At 41.5% G+C, this 17,767-nt stretch overlaps 1 protein-coding gene across 3 annotated transcripts; it reads right to left on the bottom strand.

Annotated features, from left to right (window-relative positions):
• Nucleotides 1-5,677: 5,677 nt before the first annotated feature.
• LOC139612432 (single-minded homolog 1-like) lies at nucleotides 5,678-17,435 on the bottom strand. 3 transcript variants are annotated; one of them, XM_071468006.1, is made up of 12 exons: nucleotides 17,222-17,435; nucleotides 15,783-16,224; nucleotides 13,913-13,995; nucleotides 13,703-13,792; nucleotides 13,402-13,510; nucleotides 12,832-12,917; nucleotides 12,286-12,485; nucleotides 11,961-12,067; nucleotides 11,646-11,793; nucleotides 8,685-8,841; nucleotides 8,188-8,575; nucleotides 5,678-7,710 (listed from the first exon to the last, which is right to left on the bottom strand). In XM_071468006.1, the coding sequence occupies exons 2-12, from the start codon at nucleotides 15,955-15,957 to the stop codon at nucleotides 6,971-6,973; spliced, it is 2,283 nt and encodes a 760-aa protein (XP_071324107.1). In that variant the 5' UTR covers nucleotides 15,958-16,224; nucleotides 17,222-17,435; the 3' UTR covers nucleotides 5,678-6,970. The 3 variants fall into 3 exon arrangements, with proteins under 3 accessions (XP_071324107.1, XP_071324108.1, XP_071324109.1); XM_071468007.1 differs by having other exon boundaries at nucleotides 8,188-8,572; XM_071468008.1 differs by lacking the exons at nucleotides 13,913-13,995; nucleotides 15,783-16,224; nucleotides 17,222-17,435 and having other exon boundaries at nucleotides 13,703-13,856.
• Nucleotides 17,436-17,767: the final 332 nt, after the last annotated feature.

Raw genomic sequence — 17,767 nt, 5'->3', positions numbered from 1 at the left:
TCACCAAAAGTATAGCCGGAGCCAAAGTAGCCATAAAGTTTGAACAACTGTATTAAGGGCAGCTCACTCTGACTTATTCTTACTTAAAAAAAAAAACATGCATTGTGCAAACTCTTTTTTGTTCTTCAAAAGTGGCTACAAAGCAAATTACAGCATGAAATACACTGAACATTAATTGACTTATTATATATAATAGCAAAAGGTTGTTATAGGTTTGTCCTTTGATGAGGAAGGGGAGAATCATACTGGAATAATTAGATAAACTGGATTATGTTGTTGCACAGAGATAATTATCACCAGCTTTTACAGTTACTTAGGTTTTTTTTTTTTTGGGGGGGGGGGTGGTATTTCTCAGTGTTTTCGCTCTAGAAATCCACCTGGTGTTCGTCTCTTTTGTGAGGAGTGTGTAATGTGGCTATCAAGGACTATAGTGGTACAGTGTCAGCACGGGCCCCTCCTGCTGCTCTGCTCCACCACCGCTGCTGCTGCTGCTGCTGCTGCTGCTGCAGGGGAATCTCCTCATTGGCATGCAGACGGTGGCTTGGAGCTGTGGAGCACCGGCACCTTCTCTCTAGGGACTCTCTCCTCGCTCTTTCCTCTCCCCTCCTTTCTCCTTGTCCGTCTCCTGCGCTCTCCCTCTAGCCCCCTCCCGCCTCCCCTCACGCAGCTGTCACAATATCTGCTCGGTACGAGTGCTAGGGGGATCGTAGGAGTAGAAGAGCCCGGCTGATGTGCCGCTTTAGAAACAGAAGATTTCAAAACAGAGCGGTTGAAAGGCCTCTCATGAGAGGTGTTGAATCAATCTTAAGATTTATGGACGATTTGTGGCATGCATGTGGTTTGGTTGTCTATGCACCAGGGGATTATCCTTCCAACTCTACAGGAAATCATTTAATAAAGACATATATCCAGTGGACTTATTGTGCTCTCATATCACCATAATGAACTTATTTTAAACATCATGTGGCACTCAAAAATGTCAGCATCAGAATTCACTCTCATCTGATCTTTGGCAGAGTGATGAGGTGTTTACAGTAAGAGGGAGTGAGATGCAAACAAACAAACACAACTCTTTGGCATGAGTTAGAGAGCGGTTTGTGGAGATGTTGGAAGGAACAATGGCAGACGAGAGCACAGAGAGACAGAGGAGAGAGGAGACATGGATCCTGTGCGGCTCTGTGGATTTGGCAGGAGTGAAAGCAGTGAGAAGAGCTCTGATACCAGCCAGACTCAAGCTGTGGGCAAATCAAGTGTGAAATCAGGAACAAAGGGATTCACAGGATTGGAGGGCATTAGATTCACACTGTCTGAGCCTTGGTTGTGTGTGTGTGTGTGTGTCAGGGGCTCAGGATATTGTACTTGTAGTCTTTTTAATAGCCTTATTGCTGAGAGATTAGTGAGTTTTAAATTAAGGGGGTTTTGTTACGGTTTTATGAAAACGACCATGCTTTCCATATGATTTTGATTTAAAACACAAAGTTCCATCAAAATAACTCACAAAAAACTTCATTTTTTAATTTGTGGGATTTCTTCTGTGTGGCCTGAGTGTTAAGTGTCTTTCACATGTTGGAGTTGTAGACATTCTAATTAGAGGAATCCTGAACGCAGCCGTAACTCATTTGGACCAATCCTAGCATTTAAATCCAGCGAGCTAACCATTTATGGTTTTTTTTTTTTAGATGTCCACACTAGCAGAGGTGGAGATTCATCAATCACCAGTTATTGGCTGTATTTTTGTGGAAGGATAAATTTGCAGTAAATTACAGTAATCAGCTTATTAAACCTGGTAACTTTAGGTTATACCAGTGACTTTAAATGAGTGATTATTGAACAGAAAACAGACAATGACAATGAGTTATTTGCTATGTTATTTAACTCTGATGATATTCTGTATTATGTATTTCTTACTGTCAGCAAATCCCATGTTCAAAAACTATGATGAACACTCACTAAATACACACAGCAGATCTCCAGCTGAAAATAGTCCCATTCAAGTCACATTCGCTAAAAACTATGATGCCCAGCTGTTTTAGGATTTTACCTCCCCTTTTTAAAGATCAAAATATCTATTTGTGATTTGTTTTTAAAAGATTTCCATTCAGCAGGAATGAACAGGCTTGGAGCTTAAGGGTGCTGACAAGACAGGGAAGTCGGAAAGTGCTGAGTGACACGTTGGTTTTGGTCTTTTTGTGGGATTTGTTAAATTGCCTGATAATCCTAATTGGGGAAATTTGAAAAGTAGGACCTAAAATACCAAGAATAATGAAACTGCATTATAATGTTGACACAGCCTTTAATTAACTGCATGTTTTATAAGCAGCAGAAACCTTATTTCCTCCCTACTTTGCAAAATGACCTCAGTCTCCCAGCTCAGCCAATCAGATCGACCACATGACCTCAATATCCTGGTCCACCCGATCAGAACATCTAAATGTGTTTTGGTGCGGTGAGGTCTGCTGCAGAGGTGTCACCAAGTGCCCTGGTTGAATGATTTTCCCAGGTCTCGAGCTCTTTTGCCCTCGGTTGACTGGTGGTTTATTGCTACATGAGAAATGTTTGGGTGCACTGTGCACAATATTGGTTTGATTTCACACTTTCGTAATTGTATTTTGGAGCAACATATCCAGAGGCTGCAGCTCCATGGCTGAATATTTGAAGGTGGAAAAAAAAGATGCGAGGGGAATAAAACAATTATAAAATGTCAGTTTGTACTCAAAGAGGTGCACACAGAACAGAAAACATGTTGAAACATTTTCCTCTGCGCTGGGTCTGAAGCTGCTCCATAAGGATGACTCTTCACAAAGTGCCAGGTTGAATTATGGAGGCACTGGCAGAAGAACACTTCAACTGATGTATGAATATGCAGTCGTGCCTCAATCCTGGGCCTGAAATCAATCACATGGACGTTCAGGGGCTATTCTGAGCCTCGCCACCTGCACCCTCGTTTTCTGTGGTTGTTTGCGAGGCTTGCTTTTCTCCATTACTGCCGTTGTGAAACCCTGGGATCTCGCCCCTTGCGGTTCTATAGTTTACCTCCACATAGAGTCAACTGCAAGACACAGCCAGCCACCTCTGTCTCCTGTAACTGCTGATGCCTTATGGTGCAAGCAGAGCTGATTCACTTGTGCTTTTTATTTGCAGTAGCATAGCAGTTAAATTAACTGGCATTGCTTTCATTTTGCACCACTGTGGTTCATTAAGGGGCCTTCCTGAGAGTAAGGAAATGATTAACATAACACATCTGTTCATGCAGTGACATCACATGATCCTTTGTTTTATTCCTGATTGAAATGATTCTCTTCCCTATATCTGCTGTCCTCCACTAAATTCCTCAATCACCCCTAAAAGAAAAAGACAAAAAAAACCAAACAAATATACCTCAGCTGTTTTTAAGAAAGGGCTCTCCTGTTAATCTGTTCCTCAACTCCCCAAATACTTTCTTTCTATAGTTTTTTTTTTTTTTTTTTTTGCACAACATAGCATCCCAAAAGCTATTCTGATTCATAAATAAGGACAGATATACAAAGTTTTTGTGAATAGTAATAATCATTAATAAAAGCATAAATTATAATTCATAAAGGGTGCCTTATTAGTTTAAAAAACACAACTGATTTGGCATCCAAAGTGTACTATCAATTCATAAAATGATGATTTTTACAGATGAAACAACTCAACAGTATATAATTTCAGTTAACTCCACCTTGACCAGCAACAATAAAATGCTGCTTGTATGTTATTTTGTAAATAATAATTCAATAATGTTAATAATGTTAATTCAGTTATATTATAATATAACTGTCTGAAACTAGCCATTCTGCAGAACTACTTCTATTTTTGACACTTGTAACTGAGTATTTTTACCCTGTGGTCTTGCTACTTTTGCTTAAGTTAAGGATCTAATTGCTTATTCCAGCTCTGCTATTCTTTATTATATGTTTTTTTTCCCTCAGAATCTGTGAGAAAACTGTTCATTTTCCTCTCTATTGGCTCACAACTCTGCAGCTTTCCTCTGACTCTGAGACTCTGTAATAGCCAGTTTCTTTCTATAGGACTGAGGTGGGACAGAGGATCTTGGGTGGAAGGGTGAGGGGGGTTGAGGTGGGTGGGGAGGTGTATGCAAGTGTGCAAAGTCTGGGCAAAAGGCCCAGTGTTTGGCCGCATTTGTAGCCAACGCTACACGTGAAAGCCTTCAGGGCACATCAGGAAAAAGCCCCAGTGTTTAGAAGAAGAAAAAAAAATAGGCCTCTTATTATAGAAGTATCTCAGCAATAAACACACACTCACCCACACTTATTCACACACACGCACACACACACACACCCTTCCTAAACCCTCGTTGAAGTCGACAGCGGAGCGCTCTACCTCCTGGAATGGCAGCAGCAGTGATATCTGGCAGACCATCAGATGGCCGTGTCAGCGGTGACTGATGGGAGCTCTGCATCCAGGCCCAGACTGTGTCCAGGTCCCACTCAGCTCAGGCAGGCAGGCAGGCAGGCCAGTTCTCCAGCTACATGTGAATAACTTACATACATTAAAATACATGGCAGAGGAATTGCCTCCGAGCAGAGGTCAGAGCAGCTAAATGTGCGAGTTCAACTGCTCCAACAGCGGGAACGTGTTGCTGCAAGTGCATTTAAAATGTGACAGCTCAGCAGTCATAGTAGTTTGCTGTTGTAATGATTTGTACTAGTTTCTTGAAGTAGAGGTTTGCCCTTTTTAATTCACTTGTCAGATATGTAAAATTAAGGATAAGGCTTTTGAGATTCTATGTTTTTCTTATTACCAGCAAGTCCCATGAAATGACTGAAACAATTATTGTTTGTGTGTCTAAAGCCTGTTATAATTTATTCCTCTGTGCCATAGAGCTCCATTGTTGTCCAAAAAGTGATAAAAACACATCAGTGAGTTACACTGTTGCACCGATTTTGACATATTCCATGAGTAAGATGACCATAGCTGCAGTAGTTGGAGTTAATCCCAAAATAGACCATCCTGCAGCCATAAATACTCTCAGTGCACCAAATGTGTATTCATCCGCTGCTGAAAATAGTCTCCAACATATTATCCCTGCTTGAGCAATGTTTTTTTAAAAACTACACTACCCAGTGGAAATTAATTAGCTCTTTCCAAAATGAAACTATATATTTCTGGCTTATCTTTGCATTGTCAATTCTGGCCTTTTAATATTTTTTTTAACAATGAGAAAAATATAAAATATCATTTAAGGTTTTAGTGTTGTGTTTTCTTTTAATAGTGACTTTTTTTCAAAATAATTTAGGATGGAATTCACAAAAATGTATATTTATATATATATATGTTTATATAATTTATTTAACCTACATCTATATATCATTTCAGGTTTTTTGATGTTAAATGGAGAGATAAATATAGATAAAAAAGTGTCTTGTGGTCCTGTGTTGGATGGGACACATGTATGTAATGGAAATAAAAACTAACTTAGTATCTACATGTATAAGAAAATCTATATTTATATCTATAAATCTATTTCAAAATGCATTGTACCAAGCTGCCCTGATTGTTCATGATGGGTGAACAACATACATGCTACATATTTCATGTTTAAATGAAGAGATTCTGAGGCAGTAACATTATGTGTTGTCATTCAAAACAGCTTCGATGGCAGCACATTTGGGACAAAAATCGACACAGACAAAAGTTACTTGTTTGCGACTGTATTCAGATTTAAGAGACTTTTTAACCAATTAATAAATAATCTTGTCACTTCTTGTCCAAAAGTTCATTGAGTGATGATATTTACATCATAAATTAAATAAGAAACTAAAGACATTCAACATATTTCAGATAAAATTGGTATCAATCATTTTAACCCTTTAGGCTGTCATGATAAAACAAAACAAAAACAAATTGTTTTCTTTGAGAACAATTGCATGTGGAGCATAATTTAAGGATTTTAAAGCATACTCTACATATGCTAATATGTTGGGTAAAGGTTAAGTGAGGTAAAAACAGGAAAAATTATACTCTGATATGTAAACAATATCATTTTAGCCACAACTGTAAGTCGATACATACAATGCCTATATTTAGAGGCCACGGGGAGATTGCAAATGAGTTTTGTAATCTCTCGTTGCGCTCTAAGTGGGGTCATATCACATACACATTAAAACAATTTAAATTTGACCTGCATATTTTACACTTTTACATATCAGAGGCATTTTTTTCTTTCTGTTTTTCCACTTGATTTTTTTTTTTTTTTTTTTTTTTAAATCTAATGTTGGTGTAATCCAAACACCAAAACTAATTTAATGCCACCAGTAAAGTTTCTACTTGGACAAAAAGAAATGACACGTACAGAAAATAGCCCACTGACAAATAAATACCAGGAAACATTGACATCTTACAATAGCGAAATGCTCGCCTTTCTCATGTTGCACTTCATGTGTCAAACATTATGCTCTGTGCAATGGAGTTTTCAGGTGAAGGGGCAATGGAACAACACATTTTCTTACTGCCTCTGGAAACCTGCGTCTAGGACAGATTAACTCACATGGCCAATCATGCGTAAGACGTTTGGAACAGAAACACTGGCTTGATGTTTAACCAGACTCAAAACTTGGGTCGCCTTTGCAGGGAGGGGAATTCAGCTCACTGCCATTGAAATAACACTGTATTCCTATGTAATGGAGCAAACCTCCACCCTGTGCCAGGTGGCATATAATGTTAGTCCTAGAGGACAAGTCCTTTAGAGTCTTGGAAAATCATCTTCTGATGATAGAGAAAGAGGATGTTATGATACACAGGCCTAATGAACAGAAATTGTGCTGGATGAGCCAGAGAGAGCGCATCAACCCTGCGCAGATACCTTTCGTTCTTTTTTCATTGTCTCGGCTTTTCCATCAAGCACCTGACCAGTGTTGCATGAGCATACAGCACCAGCTTACTGTAACATCCTCATTTAGAGAACAGGATCTGTCTGCACCAGATTTCGTCAGCTCCCGTTGGTTATGATGACTGAGGTGGCCTTGTGTCCCTGCATCTGCTCAGCCTGCATCCTCACATGAGATGCCACATCATACTGGACTCCTCCACAGGCCAGTCCTGAGTAACTCCGCAGGTTCTCTGGGTCATACAGGTGCTCCAGGGAGTACCCAGTCAAAGCATAGGCTGCTTGCCTGTCCAGTTGCTGCCTCTCCTGTGTTGGATAGAGCAGCGGGCTCCCCTGGGGCTGTGAAGGGTGGGGGGACAGATCTGTCTGCATGTAGTCTTTGGTGAGGGAGAGGCCCGACCTGGGGATCCCATCAGAGCTGGGGCTGCTGAGACGAGACAGAGAAGCAGGACTGGTCGTGTTTTCATCATTGTCATGGGGGCCCAGTACTTTGATGCCATCCCGGTGATGGAGGCGCTCAGAGGGGAGGTCAATGCTGGGGGCTCCTGGGCCTCGACACACCACACTGGGCATGGTGAGCTGGGAGTGGTGGGGTAGTGAGTTGAAGCACGGGCTGTGAGCCTTGGTGAGCCCTGAGACATCCAGCGGCGCCTTGTGTTGCTGCAGACGGCTCTCTTCCTCTTTGATCATCTGCTGCGTGGCACGGATCAGGGTCTCCATCTTGCTCGGCTCTCGAGGGCTTGCCCGGAAGTGGTCACCGTGGTAACGCTCACCTGAATCACTGGTGGATCCGCCTCCGTCGGGTGAACTCACTACACTGTCTTCATCCCAGTGGCCCCTTCCTGTAAGGAGAGTGCAAAGGCCACATTTCAAAACAGGAGAAGAAATAAATTACACTGTGTTAATGAGTAATTCAATCCCTTCTTGTCTGGATTTACAATGTGTGTTAAAATGCTCTGAATGAGATCTGTATCCTATTTGTCTTCTCATCTATATTTAAGTTGCTAAAACCACAAGCCTGTATGTGTAATGTGTAATTCTGCTTTAAATGCATATAGAATCAAGGTCTGTCAGGCGGAATGTCTTGGCAGAAGCACAGTGGGGGTTGTTTCACTGTTTGAGGATGTGAAATGTGAAATAACTTGGCTTTCAGTTGCAGGCAATTTTTGAACAGATGGTAGCAATCGGCACACTGGCAAGAGACGGAGTAAACAACTTAGCATGTCCCATAATAACATTTGGAAAACAGCTACCAGGAGAAGCTAGGTCAGAGCTATTTTCAGAGACAGATGGTTGTGGTCTCAACCCTAACACCTCACCATGAATGGCTCCATGGTAGGATGTGATTTCATAGCCTTCGCTGTTCTCCACCGAGGATTTCGGCAGAGAGAGCACGGAGCGCGTGGCGTCCCACCACACCTCTCTTCCTGACTGGGGGGTTCCTAGGAAGTAGCGGCCGCTTTGGCATCGGACGCGGTCACAGGTGCTGGTGTGAGGATGTGCTTGAGCATGGGCGAGATCTTCTTCGGACAGACCAAGGCTGTAGCACAGGGAGCCCGAGTCTGGATACAGTCGGTAGGCACAAGATGCCTCTGCAGCTTCACCGGGATCCAACAGCTGAGGGGATGCTGAGTCTGTCAGAGGGCTTCCTCCCCATTGGCTGTCTTGGTCTGATTCTGAACGCTCTGGATTGAAAGCGGAAAACTGCTGGACGGAAACAAGACAAAAACAGTTCCGAGAGTTTGTGATTTAAGACTCTTTCTCTCAATTAAGTCTCTGTTCTTGATTTAGCACTGCAAAACATACTGTTTATTACCTGTGGGTAGGGTGAAACTCTGGCTTTGGCCTTCACTTGGGTCAGGCGTGACTTGGTGCTCTTCCTGTCCTCAGTGTGACTGTCGGCGTAGGGGAAGGCTGGCTTGGTGGGGCTCATTTGGTCCAGGGACAGCTGCATTCCCTTATACTCAGTGTCCCTTTTGATACAAATAAAATATATGTTAGAGATAAGAATAAAAATCTTAACCTATTTTTAATCAAGGTTGTGACTTTTTAGCTCTGCCAGGGGATAAAAAAACCTTCCATCTCGGGATGGCAATGTTGGTCCCGACTAAGATATCTCAACAACTATTGGATGAATTGCTATGAAATTCTGTGCTGATTTTCATGGTCCCCAAAGGATGAATCCTACTGCCTTTGAAGATTCCCTAACGTTTGCTCTAGCCCTACCATGAGGTTGACATGTGTGGCTTTGTGTGAAATGTCTTGACAACTAGTTGATAGATTGGCATGAAATTTAGCACACACGTTCATATCCCCATCTGGGTAAATACCAATCATTTTACCAGTACCGTGGCTTTTCATCTATCACCACCTGTAGATCAAAGTTACCAAAGTTACCTGCAAAACTAACAGTGCTAATTAGCAAACGCTAACTGGCTAAAGATGAGTTATGTTTGCTGAGACTACAGTGCCCAGATGAAGATGGTGATACACATTATACCTGCTATTGGCATGATAGCATTGTTGTTGTGAGTATGTTAGCATTATGGCGTTAGTGCCAAGTACGACCTCACAGAGCTGCTAGCGTTGCTGTGGGCACGAATCTCACCTTTCTCACCTGGTCGACATTCTTCTATGCACTTTATGCACTGTCTGCTGCAGGCCACCGAGCAGCTTTGTTTAAATACTGATGGTCGTGCCTTGCTCAAGGACAGTTTGAATGTTGTTGACTGAAGCCATATTGTTACTCGATCACCTTTAACCTTTTAGTTTTCCCAGTTGATCCAGAATGTCTCAAACCTTGAGGCTAGCATTGTTTTCCCCATGTAATCTCAGCGCCTTCTTTCTTAAACAGTCCTGGCAGTAGCCGTGCACCAAGTGAGCTAATCAGTAATTAGTCTGCAGCAGACGTCTTGGCCAATATTGAATATAGATAGCCAGACAGACGTATTTTACAAACACACTTTTTATGATGTGAATGATGTGTGGACTATGAGAAGTGAAAACAACATTTAAGATAAAGAGATTAAGCTCTCCCACTTCTGAGAAAAATAACAGACAACCTGAAGAAAGTTAATCATTCTTTCATGCCTTGCAACCATTGCCCGAGCGCTGCCAGAAAGCAACATGTGTAATTGTGCACACAGACACAAGCATGTGCACGCACACTATCTCTGCACATAATCTCCTCTGCAACAATCTTATATTTAAAAAAAAAAATCAGTTTTAAAATACTTTTTATTTGTGTTCGTGCATGCAGCATGTGCACCATCTTTGACATTTTAACCCACTGTCCTGTGGCTGAACTCCATCCAAGTGACACTGTCAAGGGAGTGAAAAGGCTCCTGTGTCAAGTGTTCAGCAAACATGAGCCTATTCTTAACTTATCACATCAACAGTATGTAATAGCAGCTGCCTGGCATTTTAAACCCTGTGGCCCATCCCTGACCCTGCACAGCCAGCCTCTTTAATATGACTCTAAATATGACCCATTCTTTATGTACAACACCTTAGGGGAAAGGCTGTGTTTGGATAGCCAGTACACAGTGTGAGTGTTATTTGCTCTTGCAGGTATAGTTGCGGTAGCGGGTTCTGCATCCTATCTGTGCCCTAGCTGACTTATGTCTGAGCCAATAATGTTGGGCCTTTGTGCAAACTCAGCTGTGTTAGCCGAATTCCACCTCAGGGTCAATGTCAGACCACCTCATGTCTGAAATACGCCACCAGCCAACCTCCCAACTCGATTCATTAATGGATTATTGTTGGGTTAAAATGCTATTGGGCCAAGGTGATTTAATTACTGCTTGTTTTTTAAAAATAATTATAATGTTTTATTTATCTTTTTTTTTTTTTTACTTCTGTGTTAGACCTAATTAGGCGTTTGGAAATTCACCATCATTTTAATGTAGTTACTTTGTTTTCTCCTTACTGCATTGAAAAAATCAATACTTGGAGTGCAGCCATATGCATGCATGCACGTAAAGACTCACACAAACAAACCATCACGCACATCGAAGGAGGGAGACACACGCACGCACAAAAGCACACACGCACACACTCACACATACAAACACAGGAAAGCGACATTTGGATCAACCAAACCTAACAAGGAAAATCTAACATGTGCTACAGCTATGAGATAGCTATTGATTCCTAGTTCACCGTTTGATCGATTCAGCTTTCCTTAGACTGCAGATCGATGGTGACAGTAGAGGTTTTTTGATGGGGTTGAACCTTGATGTTTGTCTTGCTGTCTCAGAGGGCCTTAGTGTGCTTTGTGCTCTCATAACACACAACTGCCTGAGCTCTGCAGCCGCAGTATTTGGTGGATTTGTACAGAGAGGCTGCAGAGGGATAAAGGGAAGGATTTCTCCAAGAGACAAAGACCCATCATATCATAGAGTGAGCTTCGAGCATGGATCATAAGAGTGTATGATACGATATTACTTAATCTAGTTAAATATTCGATGCCGTTCCCTCAGCAAACACTATTAAAAATGCAGCTGCATTTAGGCCAATATAGCCTCGTAAACTGTGTGTAATGATGACTCTGTAATTTCAGTACAAATGCAATAAATGTAATAACTTAATATTTGGAAAGTATGATGCAAATGAAAAAATTACAGCCGATTCATATGTATGAATGAGTCTTTTTTCCTCAAGGAAGTGCTCATCATATAACTTTGACTCCCAAATGAATTCATTTTTTTATGAGTAAGCTCTCTTTAGAAAAGTTTCCCTCTGATTCTTTAGGATGGAAATCTGTAGTGAGACTCACGTGAGGACGTAGTTGACGCTGACGATACAGTGAGGTCTTGATGATCGGCTGTTGTGGACGATTGTGGCGTAACTCTGGACCCAGACCCAGCCACCGTGCTTGGCCAGGAACCGGTAATACTTAGTGGTGACTTGGCCTTTTACCAGCACTGAAGGAGATAAAAGACGCCGGAGAGAAAACAGAGATTAACGTATTTAATGACATGCATGTTTGTGTGTGCGTAAGTGTGATTGTCTGCACATGGTGGCTGCAGCAGGTTGTCTGAGCAGTTAGTGTCTGTTGCAACAGGCATAATAGAGAAGGCTTGTAACTCACAGAGGTGGTGAGCACAGCGGAGGTGGAAGATGTCACAGCTGTGGACGTGATGGTACAGAGTTTTCTCGATCAGGTCCTGGGGCTCGTAACCTGTCAGCTCCGCTACCCTGGAGAGGAATTAAGGAGCGATGTTAAAAATACACTTTGTGATTCAGCGATGTTTCAAATTTGCTGGAAAAGAACTGATTGAATGTTGCAGTCAACAACCTTTCCCCCCTAAATAGTTTTCCAGAGCATTTTTTTTTTTTTTCAAACATTAATGAACATTACATTAACAAACGCATTAGGCTATTTTATCCACTTAGATAAACAGCACTGTGCCTACCTGGAGTCCAGGAAGATGAGCTTCATGTCCAGACTGGCTCTGAACATAAACATGTTACTGTGCAGTTTGATCTCAGTCACAGCACTGGGTGGCAGAGAGTGTCCCACAGCGACCAAGCCCACGTTCTGGTAGCAGCCCTCAAAGGGTGACATGTCCAGGCTGTACTGACGGATCTTCAGGTAGCCACTGCAGTGGATCACCTGCACCATACAGCAAAGAGACATTGTGAAAGGTCCATTTTTGAAATGGTAAATTAACAATAGAAACAATCTGATTCATTTATATATTACTCAACTGGAATATAGAATTATTATTGGAATACAATATTATATAACAATAAACAATATTCAAATTCTTGCTCTGGTGAATTCCTTATCACACATTTACTTACAGGAATACTATATTATTTTCTCTTAGGTAGAAATAAAGCACATACTATATTATACACAAATATTAATTTATAAATTAATTGCATTTAATTGTTTTCTTAATTAATGAAACGTTACTCAAACACTAGTTTGTCAGTGACAAAACCTCATAGTCTACCTTGTATCCACCGCTGGTGAGGCCTGCGTTCCTTTTTGCCAGCACACATTTCATCCGCAGAAAGAAAGAGCGCTCCATTTCATATTCTGCAGGAGAATCATTTGTGACTGAGCGAGAACAGGCTAAATAAGAGTCCAATCAGAAACTCTCATATGAGCTGAAAAAAAACAACAACTGGAGGCTGTCGCTATAAGCCTGCAGATTGAAATACACAGCCTCATAGACCACTGTGGCGCACACTTCAGGTACGAAGAGCTTTTATAATAATATGCAATGAGTAGCCCACAAAATACAATGCATTAATTGTGTTACATAAAATAATAAATAGACGCATGGAAAAATGTGAAGCGATTTGATTGTTTCGAGGTGCACTGTGCATACATTGGTGCTGCATTTCTATTCAATGTAATGCGGACACTCTGGTGCAGACTATATGCACAAATATTTCATAGATATATCTTTAATACTGTAATATCATTAACATTTATTTTTCTCCACATGCTGGTGCTAGGCACAGTGAGTTGTAATTAAATTGCAAACGCACGATGAATAGGAGGAAATGCAATTTACCTTGCACAAAGTGTGAGTGATAGGGCTGGTGCGGTGTAAGGACAGCCGTCATCTCATCGTGGTCGGCAGGATGGACATATTCGTAAATACTGTTCCCGGTCAACTCTACCTGTTGAGATGAGCTCAGGTAATTACCGGGCAAGAGCAAGCGCTCTTTTTATTTGCCTAGGAACTGTCAACACGATGCCCTGGTTGTATTAAATTAGCTTTAAATTGCAGGCTATCAAACTAACAGACATACAGAAATATATATATATAGGCTATATATCTGAAATAAATAAATGTGACTGCACAGACGGACCTGAGACAGTCCCAAATGGACCGACGCCGTCTCCGAAATGTACATTATCTTTCCATCCGGGGCCACAACAAAGATGAATCCGTCCAACGTCTGTAAATAAACCACATGGCTACAGTTAATGCTCCTGAAAATGATTCGCCGTGACGACTACTCTCGCCCCGAAGGTGAGCAATAACAGTTTTTTTTTGAATGATCACGAGTGATAGCTACCTGCAGTAAATGAGATCCCAGCTCTCGACCAATATTATCCAAAGATCTCGTTCGACTTGCGTGACCCCAAGCTTCACCCAGACCTGGGGAGAGTGAGGGGAGACAGAGGGGGCTGAACTTCCGGGTGACATTGTGACATGGAAGATGTCGTCTTTTACATTTATAATCATATCAATTATAAATTGTGTTTACAAATTATTTATATTAATGATGCAAAAAAAGAATACACTGTTTTGTCAGTGGTTATAGCCTACAGTATGGTTGATGTAAATCTATATTATTATCATTATCATATTATTATCTAAAAACGTCTCACAACCTGAAGCCCGAGGATTAAAAAAAAAAAAAAGTGTTAAAGCATTTGTGTCCCCACATGTCAACAAGTGTAATTGAGGCTCCAAGTCTAAAGAGATGATATAATTTTAATAGAAATGTATATTTATCACACATGATACCATTATTTTTGATATTAATAATAATGTTTTTTTTTTTACTTGGTTTTTTTTTTTACTATTATTTATTTATCTTTGTTAGCCAACTGAAAGTGAAAAAAAAGAGAGAGAGAAAAGGAAAAAAAAAAAACCCCTACATTTTTAATCTAATGTTTTACCGCAAAAACATCAATTTTTGGATTTTTAGGTCCAATAAATCTCTCTGAGTGGAACGACCCACTCTTTTTAATGTAGCATAAATGCAACAAAGCAAGAGCAGCCTCCGTCTCTCGTTGAAATTCACTCAGCCTCATCAGAGACCTGGTGGAGCCTGAGTGATCACGTGTAAACGAGGTGTTCTGCTCCCCTGCTGTAAATGAAAATAAAAATAGGCAGACTAACACCAGGCCCTCAGACGAGAGGATGGAGAGAATGACGGAGCCACAACAAAACGGGATGAAGGAAACTAAATATTACAAATACTACTAATAAAACTGTTCTCTGTATAAATACAGATTTTTTTTTTTTTTTTCACCTGGTCTGTATAATAGTGTTTTATGTTACATGGCATGACCTGTCTGTTATATTAAGTGTACATGGCAGCAAAAACATGGGCTTATCATCTCATTTCATGGGAGATCATTTATAGCATTTGCTTCTGTGTGTGTGTGTGTGTGTGTGTGTGTGCGTGTGTGCCTCCTGCTTACATGGCTTTAGGTGATTAGAAGCCTTGCTGTGCCTTTTTAATAATTAGTGCACCTTGTTCTCACTCACGCAGCCAGAGACGCCTGCAGAGACCTGTATAAAAGATGGTGGCAGATCGTCTCCTTTGGACACACTGAATTAAAAACGACCGTAATCCATTTGCGAAGACTCCGGGATCGCCATCATATTATTTATATTATTCCATTTGTGACAGTAGGCTACTCCAATTAGATTTGGGTTGTTTTTATTTTTAATCTTCCATATCTTTACAATACTGTTAGAAGCTCATGGGATGTGGATTATTATCGAAAACCACAATGTTTGTATTTCATATAAACTAATCAACGCAGTATGAGCCTCAAATAAAATAGATTTTTATCCTGGTATTAGCCTATCGTGTTAGAAGGGACTAATGCTGAGTCGTGGAATAATGATGTTATATTAACGAAAATACTTTCATATAACTTATTGTCATTTTTCTGATATATTTGTTTGTTCGCTCTGGTTTAAAAATCGAGTTTTCCTCAGACTTGTGTGAGCTTCACCTCTGCAAACACGTCGATCACAGAAGGTCAGAATTATTTTGCAGGTTAATTATTATAATAAAGGACATGGTCAGTGTATTCTCCCGCTGTAGGCTCCACAGCTTACTGGGGAAAATGTCAAAAAATTAAAAAAAATTAAAAAAAAAAAAAAAGTTGAAAGTGGTTTGTCTAAGAGGTCTGATCGCTCACCCTGAGGGAAAACTATTCTCATCTTCAGGTAGCTCGTTGTCAGTCTTATAATGGAGGCTTTGTCCAGCTGAGAGGTGATGGCCGACGGCAGGGGCAACATTTTGGCCAGTTCGTAAAATTCACTGTTCTCCTTTTCCCGTCTAGTCCTTGCGGCCGTTTTGGATTTCTCCTTCATCTCGGAGCCTTTTCACTGTACCTTTCTTGTGTGACACGGCGGCGCTCATTCAAATCAGCAGTTTGGCTGATTCCTCCCCGATTTGCCTCCTTGTCATTGTAATTAAAAGAGGAAAAAAAAAAAGCTTCTTTTTAATATGAGCAGTTGAATCCAGAATGCGCGGATGTCCCCCCCCCGGTGGCTGCTCCTGATGGACCTGCGCTCAGTGACGGTTCAGCTGGTTGAAGTTAAACCTCCCCGGTGCAGCCGCTGGCGTTCATCCATGACCTGCAGGACACAGACAGAAGACAGTTACTGCTGTACCCACGCAGGAAAAGCGTCGCTGCATTTTGATCCGCTGAGGCCTGCGTTTGCTCCGAGACCGGACATGATGTATGCTATGCTAAGTGTCCCTTGTCTGATGCATGCCGGCATGTCAGAGGCAGCTGACTCTGGGGATACAGCTGCCCTATAGATTATAGACCAACTCCCCCATCGTTCATCAGTGAAGGCAGAAGTCATGAATACGCTTGAGAAGCCAGGATGTGATCGGCTGTTTGGCGGCTGCATCGTGATGAGAAGCAGCAACAATGGCCGCAATATGGAGGAAAAAAAAAACAAAAAAAAAAAAAACAACAACAACACAATCACAACATCACCAAGACAGCAACAGTTACAGGAGCAACAAAACAGGCCAGTGCAACAGGAAACAACCCCCACACAGTCACAGTGGCTGTGGTTTCATGTCACGAAGGGGTAAAGGTGTGCTGTCCGTCTCAGGAATGCGTGGAGTTGATTTTCTTTTTTTTTTTTTTTATTTTACAGGACAAACCCACCGCTGCCGATCACACATTTGTCCTCTATATTTCGCAGGAGGCCGCACTGCTAACAGTCATCTCAGACGGTTTTAATGTTTTTGCTTAAATCAAAATTGGGCCACAGAGGTGACATTAATCTGCACATTGCGTCTCTGCTACTTGAGGAATCAAATGAATAAAGAGGCATTTTTCAGGCAGGCGTCACGTTTCTGACCAGAGCTGCAGTTATCGAGGAAATGACATTTGATCCAACACAATTCCTGACTCGCAGGCAAGTGCGTTGGTTTAAAAAAAAAACAAAAAAAAAAAAAAAACAACAACAACCCGACAGTGACACGAAATCACCACGGTGACCGATTTAAAAAAAAAAAAAAAAAAAAACTTTTTCAAAATGAAAACCAAAAGTGTAAACATGCAGCAGCAGCTGACAGACTTGATGAGACAGACACATTTCGCAGTATTCCTACCCGAGCTGAGACTGAGCACTGTATTTTCCTACATCAGAATCGATCCTGTGGCCTCTCAGGCAGCCTGCTGGGAATTTCACCTGTCCTGAACCGGGTTCACCAGTCGTCCCAGTTAAGTTTGGTCTCGGCTCCTCCTGGATTTCCACCTGGAAAGGCGAACGGGCCGTGCGCTGCATACACCTCTCCAAATTATAAGGACGCGCAACGAGTGGCATTCGTGCCCAACAAGCCTCCTCTCCTCAACTATCTCAACGTCCCTCTCCGGAGCGGAGCGGGACCCGCCCACAGCGTGCCCACTTCGCTCCGATTGGATAGAACCGCCGAAAGTCGTCTAGTGATTGGTCGCTTACCGTGGGCGTCAATTTGGTTAGGGCAAGGTAGGCTATGCTCGGCACTTGGCCGTGCCCGAAGTGAGCTTGGATGTGATCTTCTTGTGTTTTTGTCATTAGCCTGGAGATCACGGATCAAGATCAAATAAATAAATAAATAAATAAATAAATAAATAAATAAATAAATAAAAATCCGGATAAAATGGCAAAGCTGGGA

The sequence above is a fragment of the Trachinotus anak genome, unplaced genomic scaffold (genome assembly GCF_046630095.1).
Source record: "Trachinotus anak isolate AG129_WGS33_773 ecotype Australia unplaced genomic scaffold, CSIRO_AGI_Tana_v1 ptg000031l, whole genome shotgun sequence".
Taxonomy (NCBI): domain Eukaryota; kingdom Metazoa; phylum Chordata; class Actinopteri; order Carangiformes; family Carangidae; genus Trachinotus; species Trachinotus anak.
The sequence above is the reverse complement of the archived record's forward strand: the minus strand, read 5'-3'. Positions and strand labels throughout refer to the sequence as shown.